The sequence below is a fragment of the Eptatretus burgeri genome, chromosome 17 (genome assembly GCF_056783735.1).
Source record: "Eptatretus burgeri isolate ZD-2024b chromosome 17, Ebu_testis_v1, whole genome shotgun sequence".
Lineage (NCBI taxonomy): Eukaryota > Metazoa > Chordata > Myxini > Myxiniformes > Myxinidae > Eptatretus > Eptatretus burgeri.
Genome location: NC_140977.1, coordinates 59,346,935 through 59,372,113, shown reverse-complemented (window position 1 = coordinate 59,372,113; position 25,179 = coordinate 59,346,935). Strand labels below are relative to the sequence as shown.

Sequence of the window (25,179 nt, the reverse complement as noted above, 5' to 3'; positions counted from 1 at the left end):
ATTTTAAACGACATTTCCCCTTTTTGTACAATCTTCCATTATACAGTTTTGGTCACCACAACTCAGGAAGGACATAGATGCCATCGAGAGGATTCAGCACAGGTCTACTTTTAGACTCAGCTGTGAGGAGCGACTGAAGGAGACAGGGCTTTATTCACAAGAAAGGAGGCGGTTATGAGGAGATATGATGGAGATGTTTAAGATAATGAAAGGAGAGATAAAGTAAGTGAAGATGAATTATTCAACGGAGTCGACAGTGATAGGACCAGGGGCCAGAGCCTGAGAGTAAATAAGAGGAGAGTTAAGAAGGTAGTAAGGCGGGGGACTTTCACTCAGAGAGTAGTTAATACATGTAATGGTCTCCCTGGAAAGGTCATGGCAGCAGAAACAGTAGATAAGTTTAAATTAGAATTTCATCGGTACCTGGAAGCTCTGGAGATAGAGGGGAATAGGGATGTTGGCAGGACTTTTCGGTACTTTGAGCATTAATGGGTGATTGTGTGAATCTGTGAGAATCTGTGGGGGTCTTGTCAAGGGGTGGTGTGTAGTTGATGTGTGCTTTTTTTTTTTTACCAAACTCATGACCCCTCCCCTGAGGAGAAGAATAAATATATATATATATATATATATATATATATATATATATATATATATATATATATATATATATATATATATATATATATATATATATATTGTTGTGGTTGACGAAATTCGCAAACCACCATTCAGGTCCCGTAGGTGAGATATCTCTGTAAGTATATGTGTAGTTAGCCCAAACCCGTTGTTTAGAGGGAATAAATGTCATTCATTCGGGCTGCGACCCTTTTAGATAGCCGTTTTTCTTTTACTACCTTTATTTTGGACCAACCGCCATTACTACCACCACAACCACCACCAACCGCATCTCGACAACCACAGCCACCTTCTCCAGAACCGCCTTCACAACATCCACCTTCTCCACAACCGCTTTCACACACCAACCACCAACCGCAACGCCGCTTCACAACAACAGCAACGCCAACAGCTACGACCTTTACCGTCACAACTCGCCCTCGCAACCATCGCATCACCGCCATTCCCGCGCCGCTTGTGGGCGCCGATGCTGGACTCGTACAGGGCGCGCACCGAGCAGCGGGTGCAAAAACACCAGCCTTTCAGAGAAATCGGATCAAGAATGATTCACGCCCACTTCTGTTCCGTCCTATCAGCGAGCGTGGGGCGATTTGGCCCCGCCTCCAGGCGCGTCGGAGTATAATCGCGATATGCAGATTCGCGGATCAAGAATGATTCATGCCCACTTTTCCTCTGTCCAATGGGGAGCGTGGCTCCGCCCCCGAGCCATTCCTGATCCAAAAATCTGCATATGATTTCTCCTGTCGGACTATAAAGCACCGAGCGCGGAGCGAATCGGGGCAATTGGAGGGAGTTGAGAAGAGAAGAGAGTTGGAGAGTTGTGGCGGCGGCGAAATCAGTAGAGAGAGTGTCTGTCGGGGTCCGGGGAGGCTGCAGAAGCCAAGGATCTTTGTGGAGGTCTGCGCTCGTGTCAGAGTCGGGGAGCTGCGGAGAGGGGAGGCCGGTAACGCGGTCGAGGTCGCAGTGGCGTCGCTCGTCGCGGGACCCAAGCCAGCCAGATATCCTCACCCCCCCGAGCATCAACAACCCCCTCTGTTTCCCCCCGCGCTGAGATAGTGTGAGAAGGGGGCCCCGTTCCCACCCCATTCCAGGCAGTGTCAGCGAGGCCCGCGGAGTCGGGGCGCCGCCGCCATTTTGCGGCTCATCACCAGACGGGTAGGCTCGACGCGGTCTCGGCCCCAGGCCCGTCTGCCCCCCTTGTCGATGAGGGTGGCCCCTTTTTCTTTTGCTTTGGAGTATATGTGTTGTCGGCGCCGTCTGTGAAGTAAAACTGTATAAGTGTTGCCGTGTGCTCGGTAGTCGGTAGTAGATCTGCATTGTGTTTCTTTTGTTGCAATTGCTTTTGGTGCATAATTGTTGTGTTTCTTCTTTTGTTACATTTGCTTTTGGTGCATAATTGTGGTAATTGTATATGTGTGCTTTACGTTTGCCGCGGAATAAATGTGCTTTATGTTGAACTGTTTTTCCCGTTTCGCTTCGTCTTTTCTTTTATTGAATCTCCATCTTACTTCACGTAAAGGGTTGGTCGTGGGCTAAAAACGCCCAATAATTAATCGAACCGTCGAGGTTGACGATAACACCGCTCGGTTATCCCGATAGTATGGAACGGGTCGCTTAAAGTGGCCCGTGTCCGAAGTCGACCTGCGGCGAGGTGCGATCGCCCGGTCTACCCTCCGTGTGGGTGCTTCGGTAGGTCGAATTTGGCGAGCAACCCTATCCCACGCGGGGGGCCGATTGGCACGATCGTGGTGAGGCCGAAAGGCCCACCCGTGACTAGTTCCCGGCGTTAGTCCGAGAGGGTCACGACGGGATTGTCCGTCCGGTGGGCGACGTGCCGCGATTCGAGTTACGTGGCCGCTCGCACGCCGGCGGGCGCGATTACCGCAACACTGTTGTCAGGAGTGGGACACAAACCCATCCCCCTCCTCGCCGCACTGGTATCGGAGAACGGGAAAACGGGCTCTCCTATCTCCAGCTAAATTTACGGGAATCGGTCCAGGGGTGAGAGGAGCGACCCCTGATTCCCTCCAAATTACGAGCGATTCAAATTAACCCTTTACGAGAAATAAGATGACGTCTCAAGGCGAGCGGGAGCCGGGGGTATTAGAAATGTATATGTGTAGTAATGTAGGATCCATGGTCCAGGATGAAAACCCCGTGTAGGAAATGTTGGTTGTGCAGGAACACGAACTCGCCCAACTGAACCCAGAGCCCGAAATAGGTGCGGCGGCGGCCGCGGTGTATGACACCTCCCCTCCCCCCCTCCGCCAAAACCTCCCGATTCTTGCCGAATCAGCTCACCCAAGCGCACCCGACATGGCCCAGCTATTCGCCATGCTGGCAAAGATGAATGCGGATGCGCATGAAATGAAAAACGAAATAAAAAGCATGAACAAGCAAATGAACGAAATGGAAACAAACATGAAGGAAGAAATGAAAGAGCTGCGGGGTGAGACGCAAAACATGGGCCGAAGCCTGCAGGCGGGCATGAAGGCAATGACCAGGGAGCTTAAAATGGCGACGCCACGTGTGGGAGCGAACGAGCTGGGAGGGAGTGCAACGGCTGTCGGGCCCGCGGTGGAAGCGGGTAAGGAGAAAATAATTCGGGGGACGTGTTGGGCGAGAAGCGTAACAGTGACCAAAAGGGAAAAACTAATTGGGGTGACGGAGACGTGCACGAGGGAGATAAGAGACGAGGTGAAAGGAATTGCGAGGGAGAGAAAAGAACAATTAAGACGGAAAGCAAGGATGAGGTACGCGGAGATCGTGAAAGAGCAAGGAGTGAAACAGAGGGAAGGACGGGAGCGACTTAAGGAGAAAGCAAGGTTGACCTACATGAATATAAGGGAAAGACGCCAGAAAGAAGCGGAGACTAATAGACAGGAGGGGACAACAGAAACTTATAAATGTATAGAGACACGGGAGACAGAAAAAATAGAGAGAGTGCATGATAATGACAAGGCTAGAGACGTACACACACACACTGAGGTAGTGGAGGACCATGAGGGGGAGCTGGCGGACTGGGTGGAGACCCAGTGCGAGCAGCTGGATAGCCTCATCCAGGAACGAGGGGAGGGAGTATGCCCCCTTGAGGCAAGTCACGACCAGGTGGGTTCGGTCGTGCTTTGCGAGGTTGAGGGGACGGGTGCTGTGGACAGGTGCACGCCGAGCTTGGGGGGTATAGAGGCCCCGGAGACCCTTGTGGGGACACGAATCCCCAGTGTGGTTGTCCCGGTGTGTGTGGTGTCGAGGTGTGTGTTCACGAGTGTGGCGAAATGCGTGCTGCAACGCACGCATAGCGCGGGTGCAAGGGCGTGTGTGAGAGCGACCGGGTGGGTGACAAAGACCCCGTGTGTGGAAGCGACCCCGTGTGTGAGTGGTGTGGTGGCGAGTGTACCGGAGTACGTGCTTCCCGGCACGCCGTGTGTAAAAGGGGCACCGCAAGTGGAAGAGGCCGTGTGTGTGTGAGTGAAACGGCCAGTATGAATGGAGCACCACGAGTGAGTGGAGCCACGTGTGCGAGGGAGGTGGCATGCGTGAGTGAAACGGCCAGTATGAATGGAGCACCACGTGTGAGTGGTATGGGTAGTGTGAGGGAAATGGCATGCGTGAGTGAGCGGCCGAGTGTGAGAGAGACAGCGTGTGCAAGGTCGCTGTGTGTAAGGGAGATGTCAGTTGGCATGCGTGAGCACGCAGCCGCGTCTCCCGGTGTGAATGTAATGGAATGGTGTATGAGCGTCGTGGCACGCGGGAGTGCGTGGGTCGAATGGCGACGGAGACTGCGACAGAGGGACAAAAGCCGGGTAGCGGCTGTAGCTGTTTCGGGGACCGTGCCGGGTTCACCCAGCAGCAAGCACGAGGTCCGTGCTGTGCAACGCACGAGGCCCCCACGTGCTCGCTTGCGAGAGTGAAGTCCCGGTCCGGAAACGCACGCGGTGGATTTGCCGATCCCGCGGACGGACAAAGTTTAGGCAGGATTATGGATTTGGACTGGACGGGTTCTCCATGCGGGCGTGTGTGTGAAGCTCCAACGGGCAGAGCACATGTGTTCGCGTGGGGAACCCCTCGAGACGTGGGGCTTGTGTTTTTTTTTATGCGCACGGTGACGTCATGGCTGCACGTGGGGTTGGAATCCGGCAGGAGGGGTATCCCTGCCGGATGGTACCGTCCAAGGAGGGACGAGGTACACGTGCAGCTGCATGACGTCACGGGCAGGTGCAAAGTGCGCGAGCTGTGAGTTGCAGCGCTGGTGCTGCGCATGTGGAAAAAAAAGAAAAAAAAGCAAGCCTCACTTTCGGGTGAACAGGATTCCCGGGCAAGGGGTGGAAGACCCCCTTACCAGGGCACAGGATGGAAACTAGTTAGGGGGAAGGGTTAGCTTAGTTAGACCGGCTCCATGGGGCAGGGGTAAGTCCTCATGGAGCCAGTGGAATGGATTAGTTAGAGGGATTTTAGCGAGATTTAGGTTGGGGAAATGGATTTATGGGATTGCTTGAGGACGGTGACAGACTGTGGATGTGTAGCGGGGACGTAGCTTAGCTACGTAGTGTTAAAATGGAACGTGCTATAGTTTAAGGGACGACGTGGGAGCACGAGTTAGTTAGGGGAGGTAGTTAGAAGGATGGCGGAGTTCAGCGGTGTGTGTGTTGAAGACTTGTGAGGTGAGTACATGATGAGTGAGTGAGGCCAGCGGGTCTGTGTGAGTGGAGCGAATGGGGAATGCATGGTGCGATGAGTGAGTGGGGGAGGAGTGACTCCCGCCCAAGGGACCCCGGGGTCAGTGTAGAGTGAGTTAGGGGGTTAGTTAAATTGAAAAATGGAGGTCGTTTTGTTGTTGGTGTGAATGTAGGCTCGAAACCCATTTGGAGGGGTGCAGGAGCCCTGTTGACGGGCTGGGAGCGTGGCTGCGAAAGGTGAGTATCGCTGAGTGGGTACCCCGGGCACCAGGCTAGTCTGCCGTAGTAGGCCAAGGGCCCATGGGGGGCCGGGATAGCGTAGTGGGCACGGGTGCGTCTGCTTGGTGCGGGGGCCCGGGGCGCCATTAGCCGCGTGGGCAGTGTTGTGGGCACGGGTGACCCTCGGAAAGGGGCCCGGGAAGCCAGCCTGCCACGTGTGCGTTTCAGGGGAGGTGCCATGGGGGGCACTCCCCGGTGTTTAGGGAGCTGGTAGGCTCGGAGGCAGTGTAGTGCCCGGGGGTGCCAAAGCTGGGGAATCGGCAGAGGGTCGTGCCTGCCAAAGGGAGCCACGTGTCCCACCCATGAGACCGTGTGAGGGCACGGAGAGAAAATTGGGGGGCGAGGCCCGAAATTGTGAGGACACCAACACAGGCGACGGGAATCTGGGTTGTTAGAACCAATAGTTTAAGCGCGAGGTGCTTGTTGAAAGCCCTGGGGTAGTTTAACAGTTAAGTGGTTAGGGTAGATTAGGAAGTGTACCCCTCCGCACCATCCATCCCCTCGCTCTCGTTGTGGGCCGCTGGACCCACTTTGGTTTAGATCGCTGAACTCTGGGGAGGCCATTCTGAGGCTTTGTTGGGCCTCGACACAGGACGCTAGCTCTCCCTTATTCCCCTCCGGGAAGGGAATGTAGGGGTTGGGAGAAGGCTAGGTGACAGGATAGGTTAGCAGAACAAGGACAGTACAGGGGGTTAGGGGACGATTTATAGTGGGGAAGTAAAAATAAAAAATAAGTTGGGGCTAAATTGGGGTTTGACAAATTAAGGGAGTGGGTATAGACAGTGACAGGCAAAGGCGATAGGTTGGGAGGGAGACCGTAGAGTAGGTCCGAGCCCGCCTTCTGAGTGGCCAGCACCACCGCACTCCCTCCACCAACCTCCACTGAACGGCAAAGGCTGGCCAGCTTCATCGGCAGCTGTTGTTTTGCTGCAAGGCCTGTGCCGGCTGGATCGGCTGCAGCTGCTGTGCTGCAAGGCCTGTACCGGCCGGATCGTCTGCAGCTGTTTTCTGCAAGGCCTGTGCCGGCCAGTTCATCTGCCGGCTGTGTTTGCCTGCAGCGGCCTTGTTCTGCAGGCTGTGTTTGCCTGATCACCTTTACCATGCCATGCCCACTGCCCCTGTTCACCAGCCCCGTTCAATTTTTGCTTTGCCCCCCCCCCCTGTTCATTGCCATGTGCGCCAGGATCAGAAAGCAACAGTTTGCAAGCTGCGAGAACTGCCCTGTTGGCAGCTACAACACGGGCCTGCAGTGGGGGCCCGTGCACCGTGTTCGCGTCCATCCATTCATCCATCCATTCGTTGTGTTCATTGCGTGTGCCACTTGAGCTGGCACGGAGACTGCATTTGTGCAGCCCATGCACCGTTGTGGTTCACTGCGTTCAGTTCAAAAGGGAAGGCCTTGGACTGCGTGTGAGCAGCCGGCCACGTTCCCTGTCACCTGCATTGTTTGAGCCAGAGACTGCATGCGAGCAGCCTGGCTCCCTGCTAACTGCTTTCTTTTTGCAGAGTTCATTGATCCTGGGCCATGGTTTAGTGTAAAATTTGTAAGTTAAGGTTAAGATGTACTGTACATATGAGTGCGCCCCCGGCATGTCTGTCTTAGCGCCGGCAATTTTATTTAAGTCGTCCGTGTGAGTGGGTTTGTTTAGGTAGTTACTCAGCCCTCAGGTTATTTATTTTGGGGACACGAATACCATGAATGTCGCACTCAGGGATCCGTAGGTAAAATGTACTAGGGGAGAACTACACATGATGGCACATGAAAATTTGACGACTCGGGACGAGTCTGTAAAAAGGGGAGGGGGTAGTGTTGTGGTTGACGAAATTCGCAAACCACCATTCAGGTCCCGTAGGTGAGATATCTCTGTAAGTATATGTGTAGTTAGCCCAAACCCGTTGTTTAGAGAGAATAAATGTCATTCATTCGGGCTGCGACCCTTTTAGATAGTCGTTTTTCTTTTACTATCTTTATTTTGGACCAACCGCCATTACTACCACCACAAGCACCACCAACCGCATCTCGACAACAACATCCACCTTCTCCAGAACCGCCTTCACACATCCACCTTCTCCACAACCGCTTTCACACACCAACCACCAACCGCAATGCCACTTCACAACAACAGCAACGCCAACAGCCACGACCTTTACCGTCACAACTCGCCCTCGCAACCATCGCATCACCGCCATTCCCGCGCCGCTTGTGGGCGCCGATGCTGGACTCGTACAGGGCGCGCACCGAGCAGCGGGTGCAAAAACACCAGCCTTTCCGAGAAATCGGATCAAGAATGATTCACGCCCACTTCTGTTCCGTCCTATCAGCGAGCGTGGGGCGATTTGGCCCCGCCTCCATGCGCGTCGGAGTATAATCGCTACATGCAGATTCGCGGATCAAGAATGATTCACGCCCACTTTTCCTCTGTCCAATGGGGAAGCGTGGCTCCGCCCCCGAGCCATTCCTGATCCAAAAATCTGCATATGATTTCTCCTGTCGGACTATAAAGCACCGAGCGCGGAGCGAATCGGGGCAGTTGGAGGGAGTTGAGAATAGAAGAGAGTTGTGGCGGCGGCGAAATCAGTCGAGAGAGTGTCTGTCGGGGTCCGGGGAGGCTGGAGAAGCCAAGGATCTTTGTGGAGGTCTGCGCTCGTGTCAGAGTCGGGGAGCTGCGGAGAGGGGAGGCCGGTAACGCGTTCGAGGTCGCAGTGGCGTCGCTCGTCGCGGGACCCAAGCCAGCCAGATATCCTCACCCCCTCCCCCCGAGCATCAACAACCCCCCCTGTTTCCCCCCGCGCTGAGATAGTGTGAGAAGGGGGCCCCGTTCCCACCCCATTCCAGGCAGTGCCAGCGAGGCCCGCGGAGTCGGGGCGCCGCCGCCATTTTGCGGCTCATCACCAGACGGGTAGGCTCGACGCGGTCTCGGCCCCAGGCCCGTCTGCCCCCTTGTCGATGAGGGTGGCCCCTTTTTCTTTTGCTTTGGAGTATATGTGTTGTCGGCGCCGTCTGTGAAGTAAAACTGTATAAGTGTTGCCGTGTGCTCGGTAGTCGGTAGTAGATCTGCATTGTGTTTCTTTTGTTGCAATTGCTTTTGGTGCATAATTGTTGTGTTTCTTCTTTTGTTACATTTGCTTTTGGTGCATAATTGTGGTAATTGTATTTGTGTGCTTTCCGTTTGCCGCGGAATAAATGTGCTTTATGTTGAACTGTTTTTCCCGTTTCGCTTCGTCTTTTCTTTTATTGAATCTCCATCTTACTTCACGTAAAGGGTTGGTCGTGGGCTAAAAACGCCCAATAATTAATCGAACCGTCGAGGTTGACGATAACACCGCTCGGTTATCCCGATAGTACGGAACGGGTCGCTTAAAGTGGCCCGTGTCCGAAGTCGACCTGCGGCGAGGTGCGATCGCCCGGTCTACCCTCCGTGTGGGTACTTAGGTAGGTCGAATTTGGCGAGCAACCCTATCCCACGCGGGGGGCCGATTGGCACGATCGTGGTGAGGCCGAAAGGCCCACCCGTGACTAGTTCCCGGCGTTAGTCCGAGAGGGTCACGATGGGATTGTCCGTCCGGTGGGCGACGTGCCGCGATTCGAGTTACGTGGCCGCTCGCACGCCGGCGGGCGCGAATACCGCAACACTATCTCTGTAAGTATATGTGTAGTTAGCCCAAACCCGTTTTTTAAAGGGAATAAATGTTATTCATTCGGGCTGCGACCCTTTTAGATAGCCGTTTTTCTTTTACTATCTTTATTTTGGACCATCCGCCATTACTACCACCACAACCACCACCAACCGCATCTCGACAACCACAGCCACCTTCTCCAGAACCGCCTTCACAACATCCTCCTTCTCCACAACCGCTTTCACGCACCAACCACCAACCGCAACGCCAACAGCCACGACCTTTACCGTCACAACTCGCCCTCGCAACCATCGCATCACCGCCATTCCCGCGCCGCTTGTGGGCACCGATCCTGGACTCGTACAGGGCGCGCACCGAGCAGCGGGTGCAAAAACACCAGCCTTTCCGAGAAATCGGATCAAGAATGATTCACGCCCACTTCTGTTCCGTCCTATCAGCGAGTGTGGGGAGATTTGGCCCCGCCTCCAGGCGCGTCGGAGTATAATCGCTATATGCAGATTCGCGGATCAAGAATGATTCACGCCCACTTTTCCTCTGTCCAATGGGGAGCGTGGCTCCGCCCCCGAGCCATTCCTGATCCAAAAATCTGCATATGGTTTCTCCTGTCGCACTATAAAGCGCCGAGCGCGGAGCAAATCAATTCAGTCAGAGAAAAGAGTTGGGAAGAGTTGAAGAGTTGAGAAGAGGAAAGAGTTGGAAAGTTGTGGCGGCGGCGAAATCAGTCGAGAGAGTGTCTGTCGGGGTCCGGAGAGGCTGGAGAAGCCAAGAATCTTTGTGGAGGTCGGCGCTCGTGTCAGAGTCGGGGAGCTGCGGAGAGGGGAGGCCGGGAACGCGATCGAGGTCGCAGTGGCGTCGCTCGTCGCGGGACCCAAGCCAGCCAGATATCCTCTTTCCCCCGAGCATCAACAACCCCCCCCTGTTCCCCCCCGCGCTGAGATAGTGTGAGAAGGGGGCCCCGTTCCCACCCCATTCCAGGCAGTGCCAGCGAGGCCCGCGGAGTCGGGGCGCCGCCGCCATTTTGCGGCTCATCACCAGATGGGTAGGCTCGACGCGGTCTCGGCCTCAGGCCCGTCTGCCCCCTTGTATTTGAGGGTGGCCCCTTTTCCTTTTCCTTTGGAGTATATGTGTTGTCGGCGCCATCTGTGAAGTAAAACTGTGTAAGTGTTGCCGTGTGTTCGCGTAGTCGGTAGTAGATCTGCATTGTCTCTTTTGTTGCATTTGCTTTTTGTGCAGAATTGTCGTGTTACTTTTACATTTGCTTTTGGTGCATAATTGTGGTAATTGTATATGTGTGCTTTCCGTTTGCCGCGGAATAAATGTGCTTTATGTTGAACTGTTTTTCCCGTTTCGCTTCGTCTTTTCTTTTATTGAATCTCCATCTTACTTCACGTAAAGGGTTGGTCGTGGGCTAAATACGCCCAATAATTAATCGAACCGTCGAGGTTGACGATAACACCGCTCGGTTATCCCGATAGTACGGAACGGGTCGCTTAAAGTGGCCCGTGTCCGAAGTCGACCTGTGGCGAGGTGCGATCGCCCGGTCTACCCTCCGTGTGGGTACTTAGGTAGGTCGAATTTGGCGAGCAACCCTATCCCACGCGGGGGGCCGATTGGCACGATCGTGGTGAGGCCGAAAGGCCCACCCGTGACTAGTTCCCGGCGTTAGTCCGAGAGGGTCACGACGGAATTGTCCATCCGGTGGGCGACGTGCCGCGATTCGAGTTACGTGGCCCCTCGCACGCCGTGGGGCGCGAATCCGCAACACTGGTGTCAGGAGTGGGATACAAACCCATCCCCCTCCTCGCGGCACTGGTGTCGGAGAGCGGGAAAACGGGCTCTCCTGTCTCCAGCTAAATTCACGGGAATCGGTCCAGGGGTGAGAGGAGCGACCCCCGATTCCCTTCAAATTACGAGCGATTCAAATTAACGCTTTACGAGAAATAAGATGGCGTCTCAAGGCGAGCGGGAGCCGGGGGTATTAGAAATGGATTTAGAATGTGTAGAATCCATGGTCCAGGATGAAATCCCCGTGCAGGAAATGTTGGTTGTGCAGGAACACGAACTCGCCCAACTGAACCCAGAGCCCGAAATAGGTGCGGCGGCGGCCGCGGTGTATGACACCTCCCCTCCCCCTCTCCGCCAAAACCCCCCGATCCTTGCCGAATCGGCTCAGCTGAGTGCACCCGACATGGCCCAGCTATGCGCCATGCTGGCAGGAATCAGTGGGGACATGCACGAAATGAAAACGAAAATGGATACAAACACAAACGAAATAAAAGGCATGAACAAGAAAATGAACGAAGTGAAAACAAAAATGGATACAAACACGAACGAAATAAAAGGCATGAACGAAAAGATGGATACAAACACAAACGAAATAAAAGGCATGAACGAAAATATGGAAACAAACGCACTCAAAATGAAGGAAGAAATGAAAGAGCTGCGGGGTGAGACGCAGGACATGGGCCGAAGCCTGCAGGCAGGCATGAAGGCAGTGACCAGGGAGCTTAAAATGGCGACGCCACGTGTGGGAGCGAACGAGCTGGGAGGGAGTGCAACGGCTGTCGGGCCCGCGGTGGAGGCTGGTAAGGAGAAAATAATTTGGGGGACGTGTTGGGCGAGAAGAGTAACGGTGACCGAGAGGGAAAAACTAATTGGGGTGACGGAGACGTGCACGAGGGAGATAACAAGGGAAGAGACGGAAATAATAGTTGAGACAAAGGAGACAACAAGGGAAGAGGTGACTGAGTTGGCAGAGACACGGGAGATGGGAACGATAGAGGGAAGACTACATGATGAAGACTGGGATAGAGACGCACACACACACACACACGGAGGTAGTGGAGCACAATGGGGGTGAGCTGGTAGACTGGGTGGAGATCCAGTGCGAGCAGCGGGATGGCCCCCTCCAGGAACGAGGGGAGGGAGTATGCCCCCTTGAGGCGAGTCACGACCAGGTGGGTTCGGTCGTGCTTTGCGAGGTCGAGGGGAGGAGTGCTGTGGACAGGTGCACGGAGAGCTTGGGGCGTATAGAGGCCCCGGAGACCCTTGTGGGGACACGAATCCCCAGTGTGGTTGTCCCGGTGTGTGTGGTGTCGAGGTGTGTGTTCACGAGTGTGGCGAAATGCGTGCTGCAACGCACGCATAGCGCGGGTGCAAGGGCGTGTGTGAGAGCGACCAGGTGGGTGACAAAGACCCCGTGTGTGGGAGCGACCCCGTGTGTGAGTGGTGTGGTGGCGACTGTGCCGGAGTACGTGCTTCCCAGCACGCCGTGTGTGAAAGGGGCACCACAAGTGGAAGAGGCCGTGTGTGTGTGAGTGAAACGGCCAGTATGAATGGAGCACCACGAGTGAGTGGAGCCACGTGTGCGAGGGAGGTGGCATGCGTGAGTGAACAGCCGAGTGCAAGGGAGACCGTGAGTGTGAGAGAGACAGCGTGTGCAAGGTCGCTGTATGTGAGGGAGATGTCGGTCGGCATGTGTGAACATGCAGCCGCGTCTCCCGGTGTGAGTTTAATGGTGAGGTGTGTTAGCGTCGTGACACGCGGGAGTGCGTGTGTTGAATGGCGACGACGGCGACATGTGAGGGACAAAAGCCGAGTAGCGGCTGTAGCTGTTTCGGGAACCGTGCCGGGTTCACCCAGCAGCGAGCGCGAGGTCCGTGCCGTGCAACGCACGAGGCCCCCACGTGCTCGCTTACGAGAGTGAAGTCCCGGTCCGGAAACGAGCGCGGTGAATGTTGCCGATCCCGCGACGGACAAAGTTTAGGCAGGATTATGGATTTGGACCGGACGGGTTCTCCACGCGATCGTGTGTGTTAAGCTCCAACGGGCAAAGCACATGTGTTCGCGTGGGGAACCCCTCGAGATGTGGGGCTTGTGTTTTTTTATGCGCACGGTGACGTCATGGCTCCACGTGGGGTTGGAATCCGGCAGGAGGGGTATCCCTGCCGGATGGTACCGTCCAAGGAGGGACGAGGTACACGTGCAGCTGCATGACGTCACGGGCAGGTGCAAAGTGCGCGAGCTGTGAGTTGCCGCGCTGGTGCTGCGCATGTGGAAAAAAAAAAAAAGCAAGCCTCACTTTCGGGTGCACAGGATTCCCGGGCAAGGGGTGGAAGACCCCCTTACCTGGGCACAGGATGGAAACTAGTTAGGGGGAAGGGTTAGCTTCATTAGACCGGCTCCATGGGGCAGGGGTAAGTCCTCATGGGGCCCGTGGAATGGATTAGGTCGAGGGATTTTAGCCAGATTTAGGTTGGGATATTGATTAATGGGATTAATTGGAGACAGTGACAGCCTTTGGATGTGTAGAGTTGACGTAGTTTAGCTACGTAGTGTTAAAAGGAACGTGCTATAGTTTAAGGGACGACGTGGGAGCACGAGTTAGTTCGGGGAGGTAGTTAGAAGGATGGCAGAGTTCAGCGGTGAGTGTGTTGAAGAGTTGGGTTGTGAGGTGAGAACGTGTGCTTGTTGAGTGAGTGAGGCCAGCGGGTCTGTGTGAGTGGAGCGAATGGCGAATGCATGGTGCGGTGAGTGATTGGGGGGAGGAGTGACTCCCGCCCAAGGGACCCCGGGGTCAGTGTAGAGTGAGTTAGGGGGTTAGTCAAATTTACAAAATGGAGGTCATTTTGTTGTTGGTGGGGAAGTAGGCTCGAAACCCGTTTGGAGGGGTGCAGGAGCCCTGTTGACGGGCTGGGAGCGTGGCTGCGAAAGGTGAGTATCGCTGAGTGGGTATCCCGGGCACCAGGCTAGTCGGCCGTAGTAGGCCAAGGGCCCATGGGGGGCCGGGATAGTGTAGTGGGCACGGGTGCGCCCGCTTGGTGCGGGGGCCCGGGGCGCCGTTAGCCACGTGGGCAGTGTTGTGGGCACAGGGTGACCCTCGGAAAGGGGCCTGGGAAGCCAGCCTGCCACGTGTGCGTTTCAGGGGAGGTGCCATGGGGGGCACTCCCCGGTGTTTAGGGAGCTGGTAGGCTCGGAGGCAGTGTAGTGCCCGGGGGTGCCATAGCTGGAGATTCGGCAGAGGGTCGTGCCTGCCAAGGGGAGCCACGCGTCCCAGCCATGAGACCGTGTGAGGGCACGGAGAGAAAATTGGGGGGCGAGGCCCGAAATTGTGAGGACACCAACACAGGCGACGGGAATCTGGGTTGTTAGAACCAATAGTTTAAGCGAGAGGCGCTTGTTGAAAGCCCCGGGGTAGTTTAACAGGTTAATGGTTAGGGTAGATTAGGAAGTGTACCCCTCCGCACCATCCATCCCCTCGCTCTCGTTGTGGGCCGCTGGTCCCACTTTGGTTTAGATCGCTGAAGTCTGGGGAGGCCATTCTGAGGCTTCGTTGGGCTTCGACACAGGACGCTAGCTCTCCCTTGTTCCCCTCCGGGAAGGGAACGTAGGGGTTGGGAGTAGGCGAGGTGACAGGATAGGTTAGCCGAACAAGGACAGTACAGGGGGTTAGGGGACGATTTATAGTGGGGAAGTAAAAATAAAAAAAGAAGTTGGGGCTAAATTGGGGTTTGACAAATTAAGGGAGTGGGTATAGACAGTGACAGGCAAAGGCGATAGGTTGGGAGGGAGACCGTAGAGTAGGTCCGAGCCTGCCTTCCGAGTGGCCAGCACCACCGCACTCCCTCCACCAACCTCCACTGAACGGCGAAGGCTGGCCAGCTTCATCGGCAGCTGTTGTTTTGCTGCAAGGCCTGTGCCGGCTGGATCGGCTGCAGCTGCTGTGCTGCAAGGCCTGTACCGGCCGGATCGTCTGCAGCTGTTTTCTGCAAGGCCTGTGCCGGCCAGTTCATCTGCCGGCCGTGTTTGCCTGCAGCGGCCTTGTTCTGCAGGCTGTGTTTGCCTCATCACCTTTGCCATGCCATGCCCACTGCCCCTATTCACCAGCCCCGTTCAATTTTTGCTTTGCCCTCCCCCCCTGTTCATTGCCATGTGCGCCAGGATCAGAAAGCAACAGTTTGCAAGCTGCGAGAACTGCCCTGTTGGCAGCTACAACACGGGCCTGCAGTGGCGGCCCGTGCACCGTGTTTGCATCCATCCATTAATCCATCCATCCATCCATCCATCCGTTGTGCTCATTGCGTGTGCCACTTGAGCTGGCACGGAGACTGCGTTTGTGCAGCCCATGCACCGTTATGGTTCACTGGGTTCATTTCAAAAGGGAAGGCCTTGGACTGCGTGTGAGCAGCCGGCCACGTTCCCTGTCACCTGCATTGTTTGAGCCAGAGACTGCATGCGAGCAGCCTGGCTCCCTGCGAACTGCTTTCTTTTTGCAGAGTCCATTGATCCTGGGCCATGGTTTAGTGTAAAATTTGTAAGTTAAGGTTAAGATGTACTGTAAATATGAGTGCGCCCCCGGCATGTCTGTCTTAGCGCCGGCAATTTTATTTAAGTCGTCCGTGTGAGTGGGTTTGTTTAGGTAGTTACTCAGCCCTTAGGTTATTTATTTTGGGGACACGAATACCATGAATGTCGCACTCAGGGATCCGTAGGTAAAATGTACTAGGGGAGAACTACACTTGATGGCACACGAAAATTTGACGACTCGGGACGAGTCTGTAAAAAGGGGGGGGGGGTAGTGTTGTGGTTGACGAAATTCACAAACCACCATTCAGGTCCCATAGGTGAGATATCTCTGTAAGTATATGTGTAGTTAGCCCAAACCCGTTGTTTAGAGGGAATAAATGTTATTCATTCGGGCTGCGACCCTTTTAGATAGCCGTTTTTCTTTTACTATCTTTATTTTGGACCAGCCGCCATTACTACCACCACAACCTCCACCAACCGCATCTCGACAACCACAGCCACCTTCTCCAGAACCGCCTTCACAACATCCACCTTCTCCACAACCGCTTTCACGCACCAACCGCAACACGTCTTCACAACAACAGCAACGCCAACAGCCACGACCTTTACCGTCACAACTCGCCCTCGCAACCATCGCATCACCGCCATTCCCGCGCCGCTTGTGGGCACCGATCCTGGACTCGTACAGGGCGCGCACCGAGCAGCGGGTGCAAAAACACCAGCCTTTCCGAGAAATCGGATCAAGAATGATTCACGCCCATTTCTGTTCCGTCCTATCAGCGAGCCTGGGGCGATTTGGCCCCGCCTCCAGGCGCGTCGGAGTATAATCGCTATATGCAGATTCGCGGATCAAGAATGATTCACGCCCACTTTTCCTCTGTCCAATGGGGAGCGTGGCTCCGCCCCCGAGCCATTCCTGATCCAAAAATCTGCATATGGTTTCTCCTGTCGCACTATAAAGCGCCGAGCGCGGAGCAAATCAATTCAGTCAGAGAAAAGAGTTGGGAAGAGTTGAAGAGTTGAGAAGAGGAAAGAGTTGGAAAGTTGTGGCGGCGGCGAAATCAGTCGAGAGAGTGTCTGTCGGGGTCCGGAGAGGCTGGAGAAGCCAAGAATCTTTGTGGAGGTCGGCGCTCGTGTCAGAGTCGGGGAGCTGCGGAGAGGGGAGGCCGGGAACGCGATCGAGGTCGCAGTGGCGTCGCTCGTCGCGGGACCCAAGCCAGCCAGATATCCTCTTTCCCCCTAGCATCAACAACCCCCCCCCTGTTTCCCCCCGCGCTGAGATAGTGTGAGAAGGGGGCCCCGTTCCCACCCCATTCCAGGCAGGGCCAGCGAGGCCCGCGGAGTCGGGGCGCCGCCGCCATTTTGCGGCTCATCACCAGACGGGTAGGCTCGACGCGGTCTCGGCCCCAGGCCTGTCTGCCCCCCTTGTCGATGAGGGTGGCCCCTTTTCCTTTTCCTTTGGAGTATATGTGTTGTCGGCGCCGTCTGTGAAGTAAAACTGTGTAAGTGTTGCCGTGTGCTCGCGTAGTCGGTAGTAGATCTGCATTGTGTCTCTTTTGTTGCATTTGCTTTTTGTGCAGAATTGTCGTGTTACTTTTACATTTGCTTTTGGTGCATAATTGTGGTAATTGTATATGTGTGCTTTCCGTTTGCCGCGGAATAAATGTGCTTTATGTTGAACTGTTTTTCCCGTTTCGCTTCGTCTTTTCTTTTATTGAATCTCCATCTTACTTCACGTAAAGGGTTGGTCGTGGGCTAAATACGCCCAATAATTAATCGAACCGTCGAGGTTGACGATAACACCGCTCGGTTATCCCGATAGTACGGAACGGGTCGCTTAAAGTGGCCCGTGTCCGAAGTCGACCTGCGGCGAGGTGCGATCGCCCGGTCTACCCTCCGTGTGGGTACTTAGGTAGGTCGAATTTGGCGAGCAACCCTATCCCACGCGGGGGGCCGATTGGCACGATCGTGGTGAGGCCGAAAGGCCCACCCGTGACTAGTTCCCGGCGTTAGTCCGAGAGGGTCACGACGGAATTGTCCGTCCGGTGGGCGACGTGCCGCGATTTGAGTTACATGGCCGCTCGCACGCCGGCGGGCACGAATCCGCAACAATATATATATATATGTATATATGTATATATGTATATATGTATATATGTATATATGTATATATGTATATATGTATATATATATATATATATATATATATATATATATATATATATATTGCACAAATAACAACTTTAAATAAACAAATTAATAAAACCCCACAAAAACACTTTAAAAATAAATAAGTTTTGCATTTTATTCTTTGGATCTCGTGTTGATAAATTAGTGTGGTGTTGATGTCGCGCAGGCATGATGGTCTGAATGACCTCCACCTGTGCCTGATTTGCTTGTGTTTCCTTGTATACGGAATCCCATCACTTCGGAATTTGCTCGTCTCGAATGTTTACCTCTGCCACCGAAGGTGGAAAGTGGTTATGTTTTCACACCTGTTTGTTTGTCTGTGAGAAGGATATCTCAAAAGGTTATGGTTGAGTTCGGACAAAACTTGGTGGACAGGTTGGGTGTGTGACGAGGAGGAATTGATTCGACTCAATTTTTGTGAAGATCCGATGCCGGAGCCAGATTCGAGAATTTTTGTCATTTTTGAAGTGATTCTTCACCATTGAGAGATGGGGCCAAAAACGATGTATAGCATGATGCCTCAAAACGTTGTGGACGAGTTGTGACGAAATGAGGTGGATTCGTTGGTTGGTGACAAGAATAAGCCGATTCGATTTTGGAGTTCTGGATCCAGGTCCAGCCTATCGGTGGGATATAAAACGTAAACTGTTCAGTCTGGTGAAGGTATGCACTCTCCCGAGTGATGCTCTAGTTTGTGCAATTTTGGTCACCACATCTGGAAGGACAAAGCTGCCATAGAGGGGGTTCAGCGCAGGGCTACTAGATTGATTCCGGGCCGAGCGGGACTTAGCTGCAGTGCTTTCATAAAGTATTCACACACCCCTTTTTCACATGTTGCGTTTCAGCCTGAATTTAAAATGGATTAAGTTGATATTTTTTGTCACAGATCTACACAAAATACCCCATAATGACAAAGTGAAAACATGTTTTTAGAAATTTTTACTAATTAATTAAAAATTAATCGCTGAAATGTCCTTGCGTCAAAAAGTAATCAACCCCCTGAGTCGATTCTTTGTGGAAGAGCCATTGGCAGTGATCACAGCTTCGAGTGCTCTTGGGTATGTTTCTATCAGCTTTACACATCTGGATTTGGAGATTTTCTCCCATTCGTTCTTTCAGATTTTCTCAAGCTCCGTTGTCCTCCGTCAAGTTGGATGGAGGGCGTCGGTGAACAGCGATCTTCAAGTCTTTCCACAGATTCTCGGTGGGACTCAAGTCTGGGCTTTGGCTGGGCCACTCAAGGACTTTCACATTCTTGTTCTGAAGCCATTCCACTGTTGCATTGGCTGTATGCTTGGGGTCATTGTCTTGTTGGAATGTAAATCTTTGTTGCAATTGAAGGTCTTTTGCATTCTGAAGAAGGTTCTCGAGGATTTGCCTATATTTGGTTCCATTCATTGTTACCTCTATCCTTGCAGTCTTCCAGTCCCTGCTGCTGAAAAGTATCCCCATAGCATGATTGTGCCACCAACATGCTTCACGGTAGGGATGGTGTTCGATGGGTGATGAGCTGTGCTCGGTTTCCACCAGACGTCGTGCTTTCCATTCAGGCCAAAGAGTTAAATTTTCATCTCATCAGGCCAAAGAGTTAAATTTTCATCTCATCAGACCACAGAATCTCTTGCCTTGTGCTCTCAGTCTTTCACATGCCTTTTTTTTTTTTTTTTTTTTGCAAACTCCAGACATGCTGTTATGTGACTTTTTCTCAGGAGTGGCTTCTGTTTGGTCATTCTCCCATGAAGCCTAGATTTGTGAAGTGCTGCAGATACTGTTGTCCTTCTGGCAGGTTCTCCCATCTCAGCCAAGGAACTCTGTTGTTCTGTCAGGTTTGTCATTGGGTTCTTGCTCACCTCCGTGACCAAGGTCCTTCTTGCCAGGTTGGTCAGATGGCCAGCTCTATGAAGAGTCTGGGTCGTTCCATATTCTTTCCATTTCCTAATGATGGAGCTCACTATGTTCTTGGGAACTTTCAACACTCTTCAAATCGTTTTATACCCTTCCCCAGATCTATGCCTCCTCACAATTCTATCTTCGAGTTCTATGGACAGTTCCTTGGAATTCATGGTGGAGTTTCTACTCTGACATGTACTGTCAACTGTGGGACCTTAGATAGAAAGGTTTGTTTCTTTCGAAATCATGTCCAATCAATTTAATTGCCCACAAGTGGACTCCGATCAGGTTGTCGAGACGTCTCAAGGATGATGGAAGGAAATTGGATGCACCTTAGCTCAATTTAGAGTGCCATAGCGAAGGGGTTGAATACTTATTGACACTAGACATTTCAGCTTTTTACTAATTTGTAAAAAATTCTAAAAACATTTTTTTCACTTTGTCATTATGGAGTATTTTGTGTTCGTTGGTGACATTTTTTTTTTTAATGCAATCCATTTTATATTCAGGCTGTAACAACAACAACAAGGCCATATCCTGAGAGTAAAGAAGAGCACTACCAGCCTCGGTGGTGTAATGGTTCGAATGTCCACTCTGAGTTTGCGAAGTCAGCAGTTCGAACCCCGGCCGAGTCACACTGAAGACTTTTAAGAATGGACGTTCTGCGTCCTCAGCTGATGCTCAACATTTAAAAGGATAGAGCATGGACAAACAACCATAAGGTGGTGGTAATCGTGCAGGTTTTGATGGACCCAATGGTCTCCTCCTGCGTCAAAGCTTCTTGGAAGGGAACTCTTCTTATAAGAAGGTTCTAAGGTCAGGGTCTTTCACTCAGAGAGTAGTTAATGCATTGAATGGTCTCCCTGGAAAGGTAGTGGCAGCAGAAACAGTGGATGAGTTTAAATTGGAATTAGATAGGTACCTGGAAACATTGGAGATCGAGGGGTGTAGGGATATTGGCAGGACTTTTAGTTAGCTTGAGTGTGGTTGGGTGATTGTGTGCATCTGTGAGAGGGTGTTGTCAAGGGGTGGTGTGTGATCAGTGTTGTGTATTCTTCACATTAAAACCACCTTCGCCCACTACCCACTCCTAAACACCGCCCACCCTAAAAAAAAAAAGTTGGAGGAAAAATATATTCCACATTTTTATTCCTAACACTCATGATATTCCTCATCCCTCATCCCTCATCCCCCCCAATTAAATTATGTCAGCTTGATGGGTTTGCTTAATCTGATGTTGACATAGGTATGATGAGAAAAATGGCCTCCTCGTGCATCGAATTTCCTTGTTAATGTGGTGTTATGTTTAGAGGATCCACTCTGAGTCTGGGGAGGTCGACCATTCAATTCTGATCCTGGTTGAGTCTTGCCAAAGATTTTTAAAATGGTATGTGCTGCTTCCTTGCTTGATACTCAGCATTTAAAAAGATAGAGCATTTACAAACAACTGTAGATTGGCAATTATCGTACAGGCTTGATGGGCCTCATGGCCTGCTCCTGCATCAAAGTTCCTTGGAAGGGAACTCGTGTAATATTGCTACAGGGAATATGTCCAACAAACCCCATTAAGGGGAACAAAACCTTTCCGATAGCATTACCTGTCCAAACACACACTCCTGTCTCACGAGAGTTCCTTGGCAATCTCATGTCCCATGCAGAACGTTTTGGGATTGTTGTAAGAGCAAATACAGTATGGAATAGACTTCGTTGGTGGCCTACGCCCGTGCCCGGTTACACGTCCGTGTGATTTTATGAAGTGAAAACTATGTCGATTGCCCTCTTGGAAACTCATCACACAAACAGCTGTTGTGACTGTTACAGATTTGTCCAAACAAGACCCCCTTGATGAAGACTTCGACCTCCTACACGTCGGCGCTGATGGAGACTTTGAGGTCATGCTGAAGTCAAGCCAATCAAATGATGTGGTACAAGGTGCTCGACAACCTTTGGCTACCGTGAGTAGTTCATGAGGGGTCGATTGATCCACGTCATTATGCATCCTTCACAAACGAAGCCATTTGGCCCATCACATCTGTCACATCTTGATATCATTTGTTGTGTAATAAACACTCTTGGAACCAGACTCTCTCGATAGTCCAATCGGCGCTTGTAACATATTTTAATTTTAAAAAAATCATTCGTCTTTCTTCGACCAATGATTGCCTTGTTCTGAGAACATTTTGGTCACCAATCCCAGCATCCCATCAACCCCATTCTGCGCCCTAGCATTTACTCTTCATCAATTTCAACTTCAGTTGATGCCCCTTGGAACTGCTGGTTTAAAGGCCTCGCTGTGAAAACGTACACCGTTTGATCTCTTAGCTGAAATGATAGGAAACCAACATGCACATCTCCCTCTGAGTACTGCACCAGAACAGTAGTTTGTTCTCAAATAAATTAGACCCCATCAAGATTAGGAAACGGGTAATCCAGGGTTAGACCCCCGAACCAAGTAATCTGGGGTCAAATCTCGGAACCAGGTATTTTTGAACGACATATTTTGTTAAATGAAAGTTGACAAAGGTGTGCTGAGCTGGCAAGATAACCCAGAGGTATGCACACTCACCATTGACCTGCCTAACCTGGGTTTGAATCCTGACCCGGCTATAAACTGTCATCCTGGTGTTTAACAGGCAGAGTGGTTCATCAATTAATGTGCCGTCCCTCGGAGGGATGTTAAACCTGGCATCCCTTCTGCAGGCATTAGACGGTGGACATTAAAGATCCCACGGTGTCCGACGCGAAGAGGTGAGTTATCACCGGCACCATGAACAAATTACAAATTCCTACCCTAACCGGCAGAGGGCACTGCATCAGCAACACAGCTGTGACCCCAGCAAATGGTGCTTCCTGAAGCCATGTGCTGCATACAAAAGAAGAAGAAGAACAAGAAGGGGTACAAACTGTCTTATGAAGCTGCACCTGTATCAACTTTTGATTGAGAAGTCATTATTACCACCGCCATCTGTGATGGATGGAGGTTATAGTCAGGGATCCAGAGCCGGCTTTGGAGAATGGACTCGACATAGTTTAGTGGAAAGCAGACCTCAGTTTTTGTTAGATTGGTGCATCGAGATTCTAGATGGATAATCACGTGGCCTGCTCTGCCATATCTCTTACAAAATCTCCAAAAAATGTTATTTTACGAGCGGGCCCGTTGGTCTGAGAGACCAAATTTTCATTGGTCTTCACGGCCTTGTTGCATACCCACCTGATCTACTGCTTGAGCATTAGCTTGCCTTTCTGTTTCATCAAGCCCAGATGTGCTTGGGGCCTGCATGGGCATTGCATGTTCGTTATTATTATTGCCATATAATACCACTATTCTTATTATTGCTGTAAATATCATTAGTGTTAATTAATATCGGCTATGCTACAATGTTATCATTGTTTTTGTTTTATGTTTTGTAATTAGAATGCCGTGCCATAGTAGAAGGATGTATTAAGCTGTTTTATATTCCTTAACATTGGAATTCTAACGGATTTTTTTTGGCGTATAGTTGAGTCTTAAAGGGTCGACAGGATATAGAATCTTTGGGGCCTTTGGGTCTTTTGAGTCCACTGAGACTTTTGGGTCTTCTGTATCTGCAAGGACTTTTGGGTCCTTGGGGACTTTTGGGTCCTCAGGGACTTTTTAGGACTTTTGGGTCCTCGGGGACTTTTGAGAACATTTTGGGACTTTTGGATTCTCATGGACCTTTGGGACTTTTGGATTCTCTGGGACTTTTCGGTCTTCGGAAACTTTTTGGGACTTTTGGGTCCTCGGGGTGTTCAGTGTCTTTTGGGGTCTTAGGGGTCTTAAAGGATCTATAAAATTCGAAAATGTCTCAGCAGTCTGAAGGGTCAAAAGGTAAATTTCGATAGTGCGTAATGAATGAATAGCCGTACATAATTAATATACAAAAAGTATGACGCGCGCGCGCACACACACACACACACACACACACACACACACACACACACACACACACACACACACACACACACACACACACACACACACACACAGACACACACACACACACACACACACACACACACACACACACATACATACACACACATACACACACACACACACATACATACACACACACACACACACACACACACACACACACACACACACACACCTCATCCATTTATAGTAGAAGAATGGGTACCCTAAATTGACAATCTCCGTGACTTGTGGCAGGGAATGTATTGTTACGTTTGAGGGGGGGGGGTATGCATTCAAAGGGTAATTAGGATGTTTAATTAGGTATGCCATGCTGTTCGAGTTTACCAGGATCTCGATGTAATAAGTAGCAATTCAGTGGTGATAAGTTGTCTAGTAAATGTTCATTTCTTCAAGGGGGAAATGATAATTGTCACGTAATTAGATAGGGACACGGGATAGGGTAAGTGTGTCTCCGTAAACCCCTTTTAGTAGTCCCTGGAGGCTGGCCGTGACGTCACAGGACAGTGCAGCGGATGGCTCCGCCCCGTGATCACGATTGGCAGAAGGCGACGGCGGTGGGCCAATAAACGGCTCGATTGGAAGTGACGAGGACAGGAGGATAAAAAGGTTCTGTTCGGGGTCGTAAAGGAAGAGGAAGAAGATCGGGACAAAAAGATCGTGGTTTTTTTGGTGTGGAGGCTGTTGTGCGGAGAGCGTGCTTGTTGTTGTGCTGATTCGATCGTGTTCTTCATCGTGTCTTGGAGCCTTGCTGAGCCTCGTGCCTCACCTTGGTTGGCTCTGGGGTTCTGCTGACTCGGAGTACGGGGTCGAAAGGCGGGCGGACCTGCCTCCCTCTCCTGCTCGCAATTTGGCGCCAGAACTGGTTCCCTGGCGGCTGTGAGCGGACTTGAGCCAGGACCAGGAGGTCGACAGCACCACGGTTTCTCCTGCCCCCCCCCCCGACGAGAGAAAGGCCAGCTCGTCCGACGCCGATCCAGGGACAGTTGCGTCCACACCACGGTCCAGCCTGACCACCAGAAATAGCTACGTTGTGTGTGTGTGTGTGTGTGTGTGTGTGTGTGTGTGTGTGTGTGTGTGTGTGTGTGTGTGTGTGTGTGTGTGTGTGTGTGTGTGTGTGTGTGTGTGCTTGGCGCCTTAGAGGGTTTGAGATCTGTATATTCATTGGCATTGTCTGTGTTTTTCCCCACGCCCGATCCCACACCATCCCGTCGAATCGCCCCGGATCCCTTTTCTTGCCGAGTCTTGTTATTTCTGGTTAATAGTAAAAACAAATAAACATCATCAACTCAGTGAAAAGTGACTCGTGCCACCTTCCTCGTCCCGTTTGCGGTAGAGCGATTAGAACCGCCATGTTTGGGTTATAAATAAATAAACCGCCTCCATCGTTTCAGCTCATTCTACGTTGGCGGGACTGTTCAAGTCCCGTGGACGTCACATTGGTGTCAGGAGTGGGATGTTCGAACCCCTCTAAATTATATTTGGTATCGGGAGAATATACCAAGATTAAAATCTCGCCACGAATTGGAATATAAAATTACGACAGAAAAGCGCGCGATTTGTATTGTTAGTGTTAGGGTTAGGGTTAGCGAAAAACAGTATTGA

At 51.8% G+C, this 25,179-nt stretch overlaps 1 protein-coding gene across 4 annotated transcripts in view; it reads left to right on the top strand.

Moving 5' to 3' along the window:
* The window catches only part of SKIC2 (SKI2 subunit of superkiller complex), a 107,425-nt gene that overhangs the window by 12,143 nt on the left and 70,103 nt on the right, over positions 1-25,179 (top strand). For all 4 annotated transcript variants that reach the window (XM_085862494.1, XM_085862495.1, XM_085862493.1 and 1 more), the window contains one exon: positions 21,438-21,571. In XM_085862494.1, the coding sequence (XP_085718620.1) occupies positions 21,438-21,571 (134 nt within the window). The remainder of the gene's footprint in view (positions 1-21,437; positions 21,572-25,179) is intronic.